Raw genomic sequence first — 17,203 nt, forward strand, 5'->3', positions numbered from 1 at the left:
CCGGAGTTCCTTGGCTAGAAGGGAAACAGTCGAATGTATAGTTAGAATTTTGGGAGATGATATTTTTTTCCTTGTAAATCATCTCTCTATTATGCATTGTATTTTGCTTAGTTTACATATATTATTAGATTTGTAAACATTTGAGTGTATTCCTCTTGGTTGGGACCTGTGCTTGTGTCTGGATGAGACTTTTACGTGATCTCAAACTAATTACTTTGATAGTGTGCTCTTGGAATCTACATCCGTTTCCTATTTGAACCAATTCCCCTTTGTCTCATCTTTTCTTTTGTGCTTTAATTGTAATTCTAGAACTTTTTACTATCCCATTTTCTTCCTTTTTACTGGCGCTGATATGACCTTGTGTTGCAAGCGCCGTAAAACCCTTAAGAATTAATTAAGAAGTGTTTATAATTTCAATTAAAATGTTGGCACAATGAGACAATGTCATTATTACATCACGGAAAAGTGCTTGCTGATTTCCAGCATGCTGTTCTATACGGACCACACGCAAGAGCTGGGTGACCAAATGTTTTATTTACTTCCCATGAGCATCGGATTCTCTGGGTGAGGTTCCTGACCTCCCATAGTGGGCAGGGAGGCACTTAATATGTCTTCTATCCCCCTATATCAGCTTTCCAACATGCTGTCTGTCTTTGTATTGGAATGAAATTAAATGGTTTTATCCTGGATACCCTGGCTGGGAGGGAAACAGTCAAATGTATAGAGTTAGAGAATGCTAGAAACTGGGTGGGGTTCCTGACCTCCCATAGTGGGCAGGGAGGTACTTACTGTGTCTTCTCTCCCTCTATATCTGTTTTCCAACTTGCTTTCTGTCTATGTCTTGGAATGAGATTACTTGGTTTTATCCTTGCCCTGGCCGGAGTCCTGGCTGGGAAGGAAACAGCCAAATGTATAGTTTTGGGATATATTTTTTTCCTTGTAAATCATCTCCCTGTTATGCACTGTATTGTTTTGTTTACATATTATATAGGATTTATAAACATTTGAGTGTATTCCTTATAGTGGGGACCTGTTCTTGTGTCTGGATGAGACATTTGGTGATCTCAAACTTAAGTACTTTGATAGTGTGCTCTTGGAATCTACATCTGCTCCCTGTTTGAATCAATTCCTCTTTGTCTTACCTTTTCTAGGGTGCTATAATTGTAATTCTATAACTTTCTACTATCCCATTTTCTTCCTTTTTACTGGCACTGATATGACAATGTGTTGCAAGCGCCGTAAAACCCTTAAAAACACACAAACAAACAACAATGCTAGGGAGAGTTATTGTAATATAAATTCGTGGTAAAGGAATGTATGAATAAAAAATAAAAACTTTTGGATAGATTTTCAGAACACTATAGATTGACAAAGAAATAATAATGGAAGACAATTTCAAATATTTTTTGTTTTGTTTTGGATAATAAATAGTTTTTATTGTCTTCATGTTTCAACAATTTGCTATTATGCACAATCAACGTGTGCAAGTATGCACATATAAACATGCCACATGAGCGCACTCAAGCACACACACACACACACACACATATTTATACTCTCTCTCTCTCTCTCTTAGATGTATGAACCAAGTTCTTATATTATACAACTGAGTCAAGTGGGAGTGATGTGCGTACAGAAACTTGTTCAAGAGTACAAAAAATGGGCCCAGCAAGAAGTTTGCCCTTTGCACCAATCATCATCTCATCTTAAACATTGACCTTTAACATCAGAGGTGTACAGGTCAGCTTGCTTTGCCCATGGAATAAGGTGCTGGATTCCAACGTCAGCCCTAGTGGCAAAATCGCAATATGTAATTTCACAGACAGACATGACATTGCGAGATCTGCACCGTACTACTATGAATTATGACTGTCTAAAAATATTGGACAAGTATCTCATGGACTGATAGGCTACATATTTCCTCCAGTTTTAAATATGTACAGAATACCATAAAAATCCACAGTTAAGTATTTATTATACACTCAATTTCCAATCCGAGCTCAACCATAGGAACAAAATAAATCCCTTATTGTAATAAACAAATCTTGGCTTCTCTTGATTTCTATCTTTTTATCTTTTTCTCACCATCGCTATGAGTGAGTATTTTCCATCACAAGAGATATGCTCTGAAATTGTATATTTTTACTTTCTTTCTTTAAAATTTCAAAGCTGATCATCCTATCTAGAACTTTCCTTATTCTCAGCTTCCCCTTTATCACTTTGTAATTTTTCCACCTCCTCCTCCTCCACATCGTCATTTTCTACGTCATCACCTTCACTATCACTACCACTGCTATCACCAGTCACCAACTTCTGCGATCTAGCCGATTCAGACAATTCAAAGAAAAAATTAAAGGCGTATCCCTCTTCATCGTACCGATGAGACTGAGACTCAAACACTTCTCCCTCTCCCTCAAAGGCATAGTTTGTGATTTCGTTGAACAAATTCTCAGCAGACGGCACCCCGTACACCCCTCCCTGTTTGAAATAATCACATATATTTCTACAATCCCTAAATAGGAATGAATTTGAGCTGGGATTGTCCCTGTCCACAGCCTGACCCACGTCGATAACCCAAACCTTTTTCTGATGCCACAGCAAATTATAAGGACTAAAATCACAATGGACCATGTTACACTTGCCAAACATCAACTTCATCAACTCCACTGTTTGCTCAAATGCGTCTTGGAAGTCTTCTGTATTGAATACCACATCTTTGAGTTTCGGCGCAGGCCTGTCTCCACCAATGCATGCCATGGCCAAAATGTGTTTCTTCAAAGCTAAGGGCGTGGGGCACATGACGCCGTTTCTGTGCAGCTTTCTCAGGTTTAGAAATTCCTTCTCCGCCCAAACCCGCATGAGCTTTCTAGGGTTGAATTTCTTGAGGATGTCTTTGGAGAGTCGGTAGTCTCCTTGGATGTATTTCAGTCTAGTCTTGAATTCATTCATGGATGTCTTGAACACTTTCAAGATGACATGCTCGGGCAGCTCCATGTTGTCTTTCCTGGTGATTACGCAAAATGATAATTGATTAATTCAGATATAAATAATGATTCGATACGTCCTGACAGAACAACCATGGGGGGGGGGGGGGGCATAAAATATATTGGGAGACATGTCAAATTTCACAACATTTTCAATAAAACAAAATTTTACTTAAAAATAGATCCATTTCCATCCATTCTTCCTTTAAAATCTAAAGAATTGGGCCAAATCTTTTTTTTAAATAATATTTAAAAACAAAATATTCAAAAGCTTTATAAATTACTAGTAGTATTATCTGCCCAAGTAGCAAGCCTGGCCACAGTAACGAAGTTTCATGGCAAATTATATGTCTTCCTTCCATACCATATTCTCTGTAAAATAACAATTTTTTATCATTTTCCTATTAAATTTTGGTGAAAACACCCGGATCTGGAGGAAAATTGTGAATTGGCCTCAATTGGCTCATTCAAAAAATTTGTAAATTACTGATTAAACTTGTTTTTGTGGCAGATCTGCTTATACTGAACAAAAGCTCCAATTCATATGAGGAATAACTGTTTTTCATCAACTTTAAAATATCCCGGTATAGGATGGATATGCTGGAGATAAAGATAAAGGGAGTAAATCTGACTCATGAATGAACAACACCAAATAAACGTTTACTTGATAAAGGCCAAGGGCCGAAACGTCGTTTGTTTTGTGTTGTTCATTCATGAGTCAGATTTACTCCCTTTATCTCTATCTCCATTTAATTGACTCATTTAGGCACCTCTATTAGATGGATATGCTTCTTAGCAGCTGGTGCACCAAGACAAAAATGAACATGCAGATCTTCTCACATAAAAAGAAAAATGCACTTAAAACACATAGCCACTCATAAAATCATGCTAAACTTACCTTCCTCCAATGGCTTTCAACACGACAGCTTCCTTTCCTTCACTGACTACTCCGTCGACAGACATCAGGAACTCTGCATTTATCATCTTGAATATCAGGATTCTGGTTTTCTCGTCAACAGCTTTGATCTGGAGAGATCAACAAACTTATCAATTAGGCATCCACAGGTTTTTTAATACTTTTTAAAAAAATGTTGTAGATTTTAACCTGTGAGTGCAAGTAATTGAGGCAGAGCTGCCAACCCCATCTGATGAGAATGTGTACAATGGGACATCAAAATGGGGGAGATTTCATAAAAATGGGTACAATTCTGAAATTGATGGAAACTAACCATTGTGAAAGCAAGAGGAAGGTATAATTAAATAAAGTCACACCACACAAGCTCAATTGCAGCAACAATGATGTTCCCAAGACTATAATCCAATCCTTTCAGAATTCTACCTCCCTGCATGAAGATCATAATTGGTCAAAAAATATATGAATATCCACTGGGTCACCAAGGTTTCTCAATAGGCTAGTAATATGAATACCAGCGTAACACAACATCCAATGAAGAGCTATATATATACATACACTGAAAATGGGTACAGTCTTGGGGGAAATGCGTACAAGCGTACAATCGCTGAAAATGCGTACAATTCCGCATTTTTTGCGGTATGTTGGCAGCTCTGAATTGAGGCCATAAATGCTTGAAATTAATTTCCAACAAATTCCAAAAAGCCTGAAACTCACAACAGTATTATGTTAAGATGATCTAGATGCCAGAAAGAAATTAAAATCCATGTTTTTTTTTTTAACGGATTTTCGGATTACGCCAGAAATCTTGCATCCATGTTAAACTGATGTTATTTCTTCTAGACATTAAGTTTACATAAGCATCTTGGACAAGATAAGAATCTCATGGACAGAGAAGAAAACTAATGAAGAAGTATTAGAGCAAGCTGAAACTAAAAGGCGATTAATTCGTACAATAAGAAAAAGACAAATGCAATTTTTAGGACACATAAATCGACATAAATGTATTGAACATCTTGCTCTCACAGGAAAGATAGAAGGTAAAAAGAGTAAAGGTAGACCAAGAAAAACATATCTGAATAATAGTTTGAACAGCTGGGTGACAAAGAAAGAGAAGAGTAATATTAGTTTTCTGAGGTTATCTGATCCAAGAGATGAATGGCGTACCATGATCATCGATGTCTGGCACAGACTTGGTACTTGAAGAAGAAGCATCTTGATCAAATGTAAATCTTCTAGTAGTATAGCATTTATTTGTTTCCCTGTTTTTTGGGGGGGTTTTTTTAGGTTTCTTTTTTTACTTTTTTAGGAGGGGGGGGGGAGAGTTTAACAGAGTCGGCTTTCCTTTCAGACCATTTTAGATAGCCAAAATATTATAGCCAAGGGTATAAATGTGCTTCAAATGCACATTAAAAAAATGTAAGGCAAGAGAACTAGCTCAAAGACAGAGCAGAGGTATACCTTCAAATTGTAACACGCCTAACCGGCAGGACACGTTATTGTTTACATGTGTCTTTCTATTCGATTTTACTTTAAATTCTTACGGTCCAATGTGGATTTTTATATGGTTAATCTTGTGATTGTGTTGGGTTTAATTATCTGAAATCAATTTTAATATCAAACGAACTATTTCTGTGATATTCTCATTTTTAAAAAATGGATTTTAAGGTAAAGCCTGATTTTCACCAATCTTTTTCTTCTACACATTACGAGAGATTTTTATTCACCACTTTATTTTTAACATCGGTGTTTTATTATCAACGCCGTCAACAACCAACGTCTCTTGTTGACGCCATTGAGTCAAATTCACACCAACGGGGTGGAACGAGAAAACAAAGGGCGATACCAGTGTTCACTGGCCACAGACCACATCACCCCCACCATTACAAACCATCACGACCCCCACCCACATACACAACAATTGATTTAAAACCACGATCATTGCCATTGTCATTATCGTCGTCGTTATCGTCAGCACCACCACCATCGTCATCGCTGTCATCTTCCATATCGTTGCCACCACGACCACCATCACCATCGTCGTTATCATCAGCATCACCACCCCCATCCAATCTTATTACTTTACGGCAACAACGGCAGCGACAACATCAACAACAACAACAAAGGAGTACAGATGACGAAAACAATTTGAAATGTGCTCTCCTGAATGCCCGCTCTGTGCGAAATAAAGCTGTATTAATAAATCATTTTATCGTCGAAAACAAATTGGATTTATTCTTTATTACAGAGACTTGGCTAACATCTTCTGACACTATAACCATAAACCAGGTAATCCCCAGCGGCTATTCATATCATCAAGAAAACAGAGACCAAAGACGTGGGGGTGGTTTGATGTGTGTTTTTAGAGACCAATTGAATATTATCAAACGAGAAAAACAAAACTACGACTCATTCGAATGCATCGAAATTCACTTTAGTCATAATAACAGACATTTTAACGTCGTAACCATTTACAGACCACCACCACCAACTAAAAACAAGAGCACTAATACAACTTTTATAAAAGAATTTGAAGATTTTCTCCACGCAAAAAACACCGAGAATCGAGAAATTATTATTTTAGGTGATTTTAATTTTCATGCCGAGATTTCCGACAACTTCACCAAACTTCTAGAAATATTCGATCTCAAACAAAATGTCAAAGGACCAACTCACGAGGGTGGACACACCCTCGATCTCGTTATCACACGGTCCATAGATACTTCCACTCGTGAGATCAGGATCGGAAGCCCAGACATTTCAGACCACCACCCAGTATTTTTTAAGATCAATGTCCCTGTCCCAATTTCAAATCGGCGTACAGTCCGCTATAGAAAAACGAAAAACATAAACCACACCAAATTATTGGACCAAATTCGGGAGTTGGACATAAACAATAACGTTATAAATACACACTGCGTTACAGAGAAATTAGATCTCCTCTACACATCACTCAATAAGTGTCTGGAAAATCATGCGCCCCTCAAATCCAGAACGATCGTCCTAAGACCAAATTCCAAATGGTTTACTGCTGAAATACGAAAGGCCAAACATGACAGACGTCATCAGGAAGGTATTTGGCGTAAGTCTGGACTTGAAATTCACAAGCAAATTTATAAAAAAGCCAAAAATTATACCAATCAATTAATAGTCAGTACCAAGCGGCAATATGTGAAGGACACTCTGATAAAAAGCAAACTTGACTCGAAAAAGCTTTATAATACTGTCAAAGAAATGATCACACCATCGAATACAAATAATTTACCAACAAATACATCTCCAAAAGAACTCTGTGACAAATTCAACACCTTTTTCATTGAGAAAATTTCCAACATCCGACAGGAACTAGACAACGACAGCCCCACAAATCTACATCCCAGCACGACATCACGAGTTGAAACAACAAGCATGACTTCACCAATGAAAACAACAACAATGACAAGGCACGTGACATCGCCTGGAAGATCAACATCAACGGAAGAGACACTACAGGAGGACACAACACTTACCTGCACGACACGACCAACTAAATCTATGAACACCTGTTATAAAATGTTAACGTCGTTTGAACCCGTAACAATAGAGGAAGTTAAAAATATTTTGTCAGATATGCCTAATAAATCATGCCCGCTAGATAAAACACCAACTTGGCTCATAAAATCATGTTCAAATTATCTTGCTCCAGCAATTGCATCTATCGTAAATGAAAGTCTAACGTTGCCCGATTTTCCAAATATGCTGAAACATGCCTTGGTTAGACCCCTGAAGAAAAAAGCAAATCTTGACTGCAATGAGTTAAATAATTTTAGACCTGTGTCAAATTTAAATTTCATTTCAAAATTAATCGAAAAAGTCGTTGCTGCTCGTATTATTAACCATCTAGAGACGAATGCCTTAAATGTTAAATTTCAATCTGCCTACAAAGCCTCCCATAGCACGGAAACGGCATTACTTAAAGTTTTTAATGATATTGTAAATGATATAGATAATAAAAGTGCTGCGATGCTTGTTTTACTAGATTTAAGTGCGGCATTCGACACTATCGATCAAAATTTACTTTTAACTAGACTACGTGATCAATTTTATATCAGTGGCACAGCTTTGGCTGGTTAAAGGAATATTTGTTTGAAAGAACTCAGTCAGTAATTATAGAAAACCATGTATCAACTCCATCCATATTAACGTGTGGAGTACCTCAGGGATCTATTCTCGGCCCCCTCCTTTTCACAATGTATACTGCTCCCCTCTCTCATATGTTATCCACTTTTCCCATTGATTTTCATTTTTATGCTGATGACACTCAGCTGTATACAAAACTCAATAATGATCCAGAGCTGTCATCAGTATCTGTTATGGAAAATTGCATTGCCAACATAAAGGATTGGATGAAACTAAACAAACTTAAATTTAATGATGACAAGACGGAAATGATAATTTTTGGAAATAGGTATCAACTCTCAAAAATATCTACAAATGAGATACTAGTGGGTGAAAATGCTATTAAACCTAGTTCTTGTGTGAGAAATCTTGGGGTGTATTTAGATCAAGGGTTATCCATGGAAGATCATGTTAAAAAAATATGCCAATGTTGTAACTATCACATTAGAAACATTGGAAGAATCAGACATTATATTGATGAAGATATTACAAAGATGCTTGTTAATTCGTTTATTACTAGCAGATTAGATTATTGCAATTCCCTTCTCATTGGCTGTCAAAGTAGATTAATTCATCAACTACAAAAAATTCAAAATAAAGCGGCTAGACTTATAAAATTAACGAAAAAAAGAGATCATATAACACCAGTTCTCCAGGAATTGCACTGGCTTCCTGTGAAGTATAGGATAGAATTTAAAATATTGTGCTATGTTTTTAGATGTCTGGATGGATTGGCTCCTGAATATTTGCAGGAACTGATTAAAAAATATGAACCCACTCGAAATCTAAGATCATCTCAGTCCCAACTTCTAAAAGTTACCACCTCTAAATCCACTTTTGGTGAAAAAGCCTTTTCATTCATAGCTCCACGCCTATGGAACGCACTTAGTCCTCGGACAAAGTCCTGTGAAAACTTATCATCTTTCAGGAAATGTCTGAAGACTGAGTTGTTCCGCGAGGCTTATTTTTCATGAAATAGATGTTGCTTAGATTTTGTTTTTGTATGCATGCTTATTATGTATCATGTAGTGTCGTGATTTTTAATTTTGTTGTTTTTAAACATTTTTATTTTTATTTTTATTTTTATTATGTAAAGCGCCGCAGAGCACGATTAACGTGGATGTTTAGGCGCTATATAAATTCATTATTTACTATTTTACTATTTACTACCTAAAAGAACTACATAAAAATAAGCACCACTGTGAAGAATTTATTCAAAATCTCTCAAAAATATAAATCATCTTGACATTTTTATCGATCATGTTAACAGTATCAGCAATTGAAACCAGAGTTGTATGATCTCTATTGTTGCTCTCTCAGTGACAAATGTTAGGCTGTAGTTATACCAAGGTGAATGATGGAGGATAATACGATTTGTAATTAATTCAGACTGAATCATAAAAAGACAAGAAAAAAAATATTTTAAAAAATAATGAAGTCGAATTTAAGCTGCAATTTGCTTTAAATTTCTAAAAAATTAATAAACATGTCAGCCATCCCCTTACAGCAGTTGAGCTTATAAAAAAAAAAATTGAGCTTTTGTATCGTGCAATATCCACTAAACATTCTCAAAGCGCTTTACAAGGAGTCCTTGGCCAACAGCAACACTTAACATGTAGGCGATATTACATTTTATTTCAGACATAGACAATGCTGTTAACGGCCAGGAACTCATTTTACAACTGAGTACGGTGAGAAAATGTGAGTAAAGATCCTTTTCCAAGGACTCAACTATGCGCCGACAATGCTGTTAACGGCCAGGAACTCATTTCACAACTGAGTACGGTGAGAAAATGTGAGTAAAGAGCCTTTTCCAAGGACTCAACTATGCGCCGAGCAGGGCTTGAACCCAGGACCTTCCGATCCGAAAGCGAGTGTCATAACACAAGACCGCATAGCCGCAGTCATCCCCTTACCGCAGTTGAGTGATCTTTCTTCTCGTACACTTTGTGACTTTTCTTAGTCTCAGATAGAGAATGCTGCTTAAGTTTGTTGTAGACTCGATTTGGTAACTGCATGTCCATCCCTTCCCCATCTCCACAATCAAACTCAGGTGGGAACTGAAAAGGTTAAAAGTAAAAAAAAAAGTAATGTAACGCCATTGAGTTTAGCTTATTAATAATAATAATAATGATGATGACAATAATAATAATGGTGATGATGACAATAATAATAATGGTGATGATGACACTAATAATAATGATGATGATGACAATAATAATAATGATGATGATCACAATAATAATAATGATGATGATCACAATAATAATAATAATAGTAGTAATAAAAATAATAATATTAAAAATAATAATAATAATAATAATAATAATAATAATAATAATAATAATAATAATAATAATAATAATAATAATAATGATGATGATGATGACAATAATAATAATATAGAGTAATAAAAATAATAATATTAAAAATAATAATAATAATAATAATAATAATAATAATAATAATAATAATAATAATAATAATAATAATAATAATAATAATAATAATAATAATAATGATGATGATGATGATGATGATGATGACGATAATAACAATAGAAGTAGTAATAAAAATAATAATAATAATAATAATAAATAATAATAATAATAATAATAATAATAATAATAATAATAATAATAATAATAATAATAATAATAATAATAATAATATATTAAAAAAATAAAATAATAATAATAATGTGTTTTCAAGTTGACTATCTATTATGGATTTTAACCGCCTAAATCATGTGCTCAATATTGTAAGATAGCAAAAAGAATCAATATATAAGATAAGAGTTATCCTCTTTTGGTAACTTCAAGGGTAGCAGTCTGACAAATGATGCCTTGCCAAAGATGGCAGAGTATGTTTTTTGCATCCTCCTTTTGCTTTGTCTGGGACCTCATAATAAACACGTTTAAGGATTATTATATTGCACCAGTTCCTGCTTCACAAGTTTTCAATTAACTGGAACCAATTATGACATGACCTTCTAACAGGATGTGGACTGAGAAAAGAAAAAAAAAATTAAGAACAAATTCCTTATCACTCTTATTTTTGTTTGGATGCATGGTTACCAACCTGCATGAGTCTCTGAGCATTTCGTCTCCCACAAATGACTTTGTCGTGCTTTGTCACGATGCTGTCACCCTGTCGGACATATCCACGACTGCCGATGGTTAGGTGGCTATTCTCTGGAGACAGAAGACAGACAGTTTTTCTTTATAGTAAATACACAGTAAATAAAATAAATCATAAATAATTTCCCTTTATTCATCCCCAAAGGTAAATTTGTCTTTCGGGTCTATTCCAAGGGAAGACAGGAATAGCCCAGGCATCAAGCCGCAGTGCAGCGCCGCAAATTGAGCTAGGGCGAGGTGAATTGCTCAAGGCCACACAATGAGGAAAGTAGTCGAACTCGGTACCGTACAGCTGAGCCACGTTGCCCTTATGGGAGGTCAGAATCCCCATCCAATTAGAATAGAATAGCCACAATACATTCGAGATTTATTAAATTTAATCAACAGAAAAAGCTGTGGAGAATACTAACCCCACTCTGTTTGTTGAGGGTATTGAGGCAATTCATCTTCATAATTGTCATCGTCATCATCAAAATCTTCAGCATTCTGGTATTCTGACTGCATATGCTTGCGTTTGTAGTTTTCAAAGGAGACGGCCACTTTTACAAAAGAAGTAAAACAAAAAAAAAAAGGAAATAAATTATCTTTTTGATCATATGCTATTCCTCACGATCCTGTTATTGTAAGGACCATGAAACCAAAGTAAATAATGATATCAATTGAAACAAACAGTCATCGTCACTTGCTACCCGATGATGGATTGTGACAGATTTGGAAGCAGACAATGAAGTATGTTAGAAATCTGGAAAAGTGTGTATGATAAAGTGTCAGAAAAAGCAAAAAGAAAATTACAAGAAGAATAAAATTGTATAGTTACAGTATACTGATCGCAAAAAGTCTAAGACCAGGGGACTGGAATTAGAGGCAAAAGCATTTGTTCAATATCCTCTATAATCATAATTCTTTAGCTAAAGTTCATGTATCGTGTATCGGAGTTCATGGAGCCAGAGTTTATCCTGATTTAGTTAGAGTTCAATGGACAGTAACAAATGCTTGCTACCATTCAAGTAGGATGCTGGTTTATTGCAAAGTGCTTTACACCATGTCTAACTCTAACCAACCAATGCTACCCAACCATTGTCAGCTGGGTGCATACAGGAAACTGTCTGTTAAATGTATATTATCAAGGTGTTGTTCCAACTAGGCGGATGGAGGAAATTGTGAGATGACTTTCTTAACTCTTTCAGCGCCATTGGCTGCACTGTGCGGCCAGAGCAGAATCTGTTCTACTGGCCAATGGCCGCACAAAGCGGCTGGTCTTGAAAGGCTAAAATAATAATGTAATCCAATCCTACTTTCTACAAATGTACTATAAATTGAACCAATGGTATCATTTCTTTCATCAGAACATTCAATTGGCCCTAGGGGAGTATTTTAATTAAGATTTTGCATCAAATTCGAATGTCGCGTTGTCTTACTTAGCTTATCATTCTCATGCTGCCTCAATAAGGTGTCAGCCATTTTGTGATGGAAATGTGAATACAGCCTCAGCGTTGAAAGAGTTGAAAGTATAATATCAAAGTGTCGGTTAGCCACTCAAACCCTTGCACCTAATTAAGGTTGTGTTGTGAGTAAAAAAAACAGATCTCTACACCAGCTGACACCAACATCAATAGAAAATACAGATTAAGTAGGATTTTGTGGATAAGCAAATATTCTTGTCCATACCTTTGCAATTGCCATTGTAATGCTGTTCCCTTTTGGACAGAGCAGTGTCATACTCCTTGTCAAACTGTTTCTGAAGCATCAGTGCAATAATCTCATCATTGGGATCATACCCACTGTCTTCAGCAGCCAATTTAGCCGCTAATTCCTCGTCTGTGAGATTTTCAGTGGTAGCAGCAGCTGCTGCCGATGGTGGTTTTGTCAGGGCCTCGGAATTGCCTGCGGTTGCAGCGGCTTTTCTGAAAGAAAATATTAATGAAATTTTAAAAAATTATTTTTCAAACTCATCAGTTTTTAAAAATAACTTCCAATGTTACAACTAATTACCTTTGCTAAATTTGTTTTATTTTAAACATATGGGAAACAAGATGGTAGAGTGTTTAAGGCAGCGAACAACGCAATGCACCATCTGTATCATCCCGATTCAAGCTCGATCAATTCTGCCATCTTTCCCAACAAATGCCATTCTGATTTATGTTCTCTTGGCACTTTTATCTGCTTACACACGTTGTTATCGGCGAATCAAATATGGTACTTTGTTCTTTATCACTTTAACAATTCAATGATGGGATGAAAAAATTTCAAACAAACTATTACATCCCCCATTATTTATCCATTTATTACTGAACTAGGGGTCCAAATAGCTAAGTTGGTATAGCACTCACTTCACACGATAAAAGTCCAAGATCGATCCCAGGTGAAGTTCAGAATTTTTACTGACCCCCCCCCCCCCCCAGTCCACTAAGCTGTGATTGTGTAGCTGGCTGTTAGATCTAATGGAAAGTACTTTGCGATAGACTAGCGTCCTATCCAAATAGTAGCAAACAATTTCTATTGTCCATTTCATGCTATTGAAACCGGGATAAACCCTGGCTCCATGGACTACTTTATTACAAACCCACTAAGGAAACAACAATAGCAACATGACGCTGACTTGTGTTAACCTGAGTTACATCCCTTGCTTTCTTGATGAAAATGGTAAAATATTATCTTGACAAGTTAGCGTAAGATTGAACTACAACTGTATAGAGCTATCAAATATTTTCTGACCAAAATATTTTTGTGCCAAATAGATTCAGTTTCAGATAACCTAGTAATTATTTCATTTGTTCTATAACTATAAAACTCTCCTCATTCATCCTCAGTAATAAACTAAATAATCAATATAACAGCATCAAAAAAAAAAAATTAAAAATAAAACACCAAACACAGAATGTTTCAGGCTCAAACAAAACAATGAAATCATAAATACATTACTAAAAAACAAGATCGACAATTAATGTATTTATGTTGTTTCCATTGTTTTTTATTGTTGGCTTAAGAAGGGTTTAGAGCCTGAAATGGTCCGTGTTTGGTATTTTGTTCTTTTTTATTTTTAAAGCTGTTTTATTCATTTTTGTTTTTTACTTTTTACAGTCCCCACCATCTAGCAGCTTAGTATCGGTTTGACTTGAATTCATACTACATATAACTGCACTCCATCCAAGTCAAAAGAAGGGAGGCCTTCCGAAAGCTCCTACATCCCCAGTATTCTTGTTTTTTTTTAATGTTATAGTCGGGGGTTTGGGAGGGGGAAAACTTTTTTTTTTTTTAAACCTCCCCCCCCCCCCCCCCCCCCTTAGAACAAGAATACTGTGGATGTATGAGCTTTCGGAAGGCTTCCCCAAAAGAATAATATAGGATTTATAAATATATTCTTACTCCAGTTTTAATTTTTCCACATACTGATACTCTCGGAATAAATAGTCATTCTCTCTGGCCTCCAGTTCTGAGGCAAGCGCTTCACTCATCTGTTCATTCATGACATCTGTCAATGAGCATGGCTGGATTGGATTAGTGGGCTTTCCCCAAACACTGCCTGTGGTAGGATCACATTGGACGGTCTCTGAAGGCATAGCCATTATAATTGCTGATTCCAAGCCTCGTTGTTTTTTAGTCCCAATCACAAGCTTTAAAAATAAATTTAAAAAACAGATATAAACTTTCTGTGATTTTACAAAGAATTGATTCACATGAGGAAAAGTATACACGGACTCTGAGGGTTGAGAGTATCGTGTTAAATTTAAAATTAAAATATATTTAAAAAATCATGTGGGAGACTTTTCTTCGATTTTAACTTTAACTGGTTTTGCTCATAGTGTTAAAAGTTCTCTAACAGTAACAATATCACAACAGAAAAGGCAGGGGAAATTATTAAACGTAAAAGCAGACGTTAGTAACTACCAGTTACTCAAGTTGACGGTTCTAGTAGTGCAGTTTGCAGACACTTACTGTCATGAACAAATTATATTATTAATTATTATATTATAAATATAAATAAAACAAATAAAATCAAAACATTTTAATTTGAGATTTCAATTTCATTAATCATTAAGGTAAATTAAAAACTTAATAAAATCAATGACAATGGTGCCTGTATTTCCCATTAATTATAAAATATAATGACAAGATCAAGACTGTGTTATCTTCAATAATAATTATAAAATGAAATGAACGAATGGTCCCTTACCTTCACTTCTATTTTTCCGTCTTACTCTTACCAGGTCTTCACTTCAAAAGTGGTCTTTTTTGTTTCTTATGATGATACTCTCAGATTTGTTGACCGGTACTATAGTTAAATTCACTCGTGAGCAAAATGTTAAATTTAAGTAAGGAGTAAAAGAGTCCAAGCTATAAATACACGGTTGGCCTACCTATTAATAACAAAAAGGTAAGAGTAAGGATATCAAAAATAAACATATTGCACAACAGAGAGACACAATAGTGTTGGGTTATTTGATCGCTTTTACCCGATCGACGATCGATCGCCAAGCCACGATTCGGCGTCCGATCTCAATGCCGGAAGAGCGAGTTATTAAAACGATCGAGCGGGTTGTGAGCTTGAGACGAGCTTGAGACGATCTTGACACGTGAGACGAACTTGAGACGATCAGGATCCGAGCGAGCGGAGGGGTAACGAGTGTTTCGAATCATTTCAAATTCAAATGATCACAGTTTGCCATCCGATACCAATCGCCAACGTTTGCACACGGTAGTCTGTGGTTCTTCCACAGCCCTCACTCCTTGTCAGATGTTAGTGAGTCTGGGTGACAGGGAAATTCATATAGGTGTATCACGCGTGTGTAACAAGACTTCATTAAACCTACTAAAGTTTGACTATCACACACACACACACACACACACACACACACACACACACACTAAGGCTATTTCTATGACACACACGCATCCATCTGTCAATGAATACTCCTACAATAGTGCGGCTATGTGGTCTAGTCATGACGTAACTATAGTACTCTAGTCGGCCATGGGTCTAGTGCATTATAATGGTCTTGTGGTATGACACCCGCTTTCGGATCGGAATGTCCTGGGTTCGAGCCTCGCGCTCGGTGCATAGTTGAGTCTTTGGACAAGGCTCTTTACTCACATTCTCTCACCGTACTCAGGTGTGAAATGAGTACCTGGCCGTTAACAGCGTTGTCTTTGTCTGAAAAATTGTAATATTGCCTAACAGGCGGCATGTCCCGTCTTACATATTAAATATTGCTGTTGACCAGGGACCCCTTAAAGCGCTTTGATCACATTTAGTGGATATTGTAAAGCTCAATTTTTTAAAGTAAAACATTAGCTTTTAATATGGAATGTTTCAATTTTAGATGCCTGTGTATTCTTTGTTAGTTCCTATCATCATCATCATCATCATCATCATCATCATCATCATCATCATCATCATCATCGTCATCATCATCATCATCATCATCAGGGGCAGCGGTACGGTCTTTGGTTGGCACCCGAAAGATACCGAGTTCGATCACCCGCCGCTGAGTGGTCTTGAGCAAGTCACCTTGCCCTAACTAAATTTGCGGCGCTGCACTGCGGCTGTCGCTTGGGTTATTCCAGTCTTCCTTTAGAATAGACCCGAAAGACGAATCTCCCCTATGGGATGAATAAAGGGAATTATGTTTAATTTATTTATCATCACTATCATATCAGCGGGATCATCATCATCACCACCACCACCACCACCCTAATAATAATGGATAAAATAAATATCAACACATTTCAATGTAATAATCAATCTAAAATCAATCAGTCCAGTGCTCCTAAAAGACCCCTTTGATTTCTTTGTCTAATTCGTTCCATACTTTTGGAGCCCCGACAAAGAAAGATTTTCAGCTAACTATAGTTTATATATGGGAACATTAATCAGTCGTTTATATTGGAATCGGAGTTGTCTAGCAGGTGTATTAGTTCAAAGCGCATTTCCAAGGATTTGCCATGCTCAATGAACTTCACAATATTTTATTTAATTTATTCCTCCGGCACGCCATAATAATAATAAT

At 36.2% G+C, this 17,203-nt stretch overlaps 1 protein-coding gene across 2 annotated transcripts; it reads right to left on the bottom strand.

The window, feature by feature from the left end:
- Positions 1-1,402: 1,402 nt before the first annotated feature.
- On the bottom strand, positions 1,403-15,626 carry LOC144956947 (serine/threonine-protein kinase RIO3-like). Of its 2 annotated transcripts, XM_078887791.1 has the most exons (8): positions 15,370-15,626; positions 14,562-14,809; positions 12,864-13,099; positions 11,606-11,734; positions 11,137-11,249; positions 9,972-10,115; positions 3,883-4,010; positions 1,403-3,004 (listed from the first exon to the last, which is right to left on the bottom strand). In XM_078887791.1, the coding sequence occupies exons 2-8, from the start codon at positions 14,759-14,761 to the stop codon at positions 2,179-2,181; spliced, it is 1,776 nt and encodes a 591-aa protein (XP_078743917.1). In that variant the 5' UTR covers positions 14,762-14,809; positions 15,370-15,626; the 3' UTR covers positions 1,403-2,178. The 2 variants fall into 2 exon arrangements, with proteins under 2 accessions (XP_078743917.1, XP_078743918.1); XM_078887792.1 differs by lacking the exon at positions 11,606-11,734 and having other exon boundaries at positions 1,416-3,004.
- Positions 15,627-17,203: the final 1,577 nt, after the last annotated feature.

The sequence above is a fragment of the Berghia stephanieae genome, chromosome 11, assembly GCF_034508935.2.
Source record: "Berghia stephanieae isolate SIO BIC M18660-M18661 chromosome 11, UCSD_Bste_1.3, whole genome shotgun sequence".
NCBI classification, from domain to species: domain Eukaryota; kingdom Metazoa; phylum Mollusca; class Gastropoda; order Nudibranchia; family Aeolidiidae; genus Berghia; species Berghia stephanieae.

Excerpts from the sequence above, each read along its gene's own strand:
- LOC144956947 (XM_078887791.1), bottom strand. The coding sequence starts at position 14,761 with ATGGCTATGCCTTCAGAGACCGTCCAATGTGATCCTACCACAGGCAGT. Across the intron at positions 13,100-14,561 it reads GTGGAAAAATTAAAACTGGA|AAAAGCCGCTGCAACCGCAG; the intron begins GTAAGAATATAT and ends ATTTTCTTTCAG. Across the intron at positions 11,735-12,863 it reads TTACAATGGCAATTGCAAAG|TGGCCGTCTCCTTTGAAAAC; the intron begins GTATGGACAAGA and ends CTTTTGTAAAAG.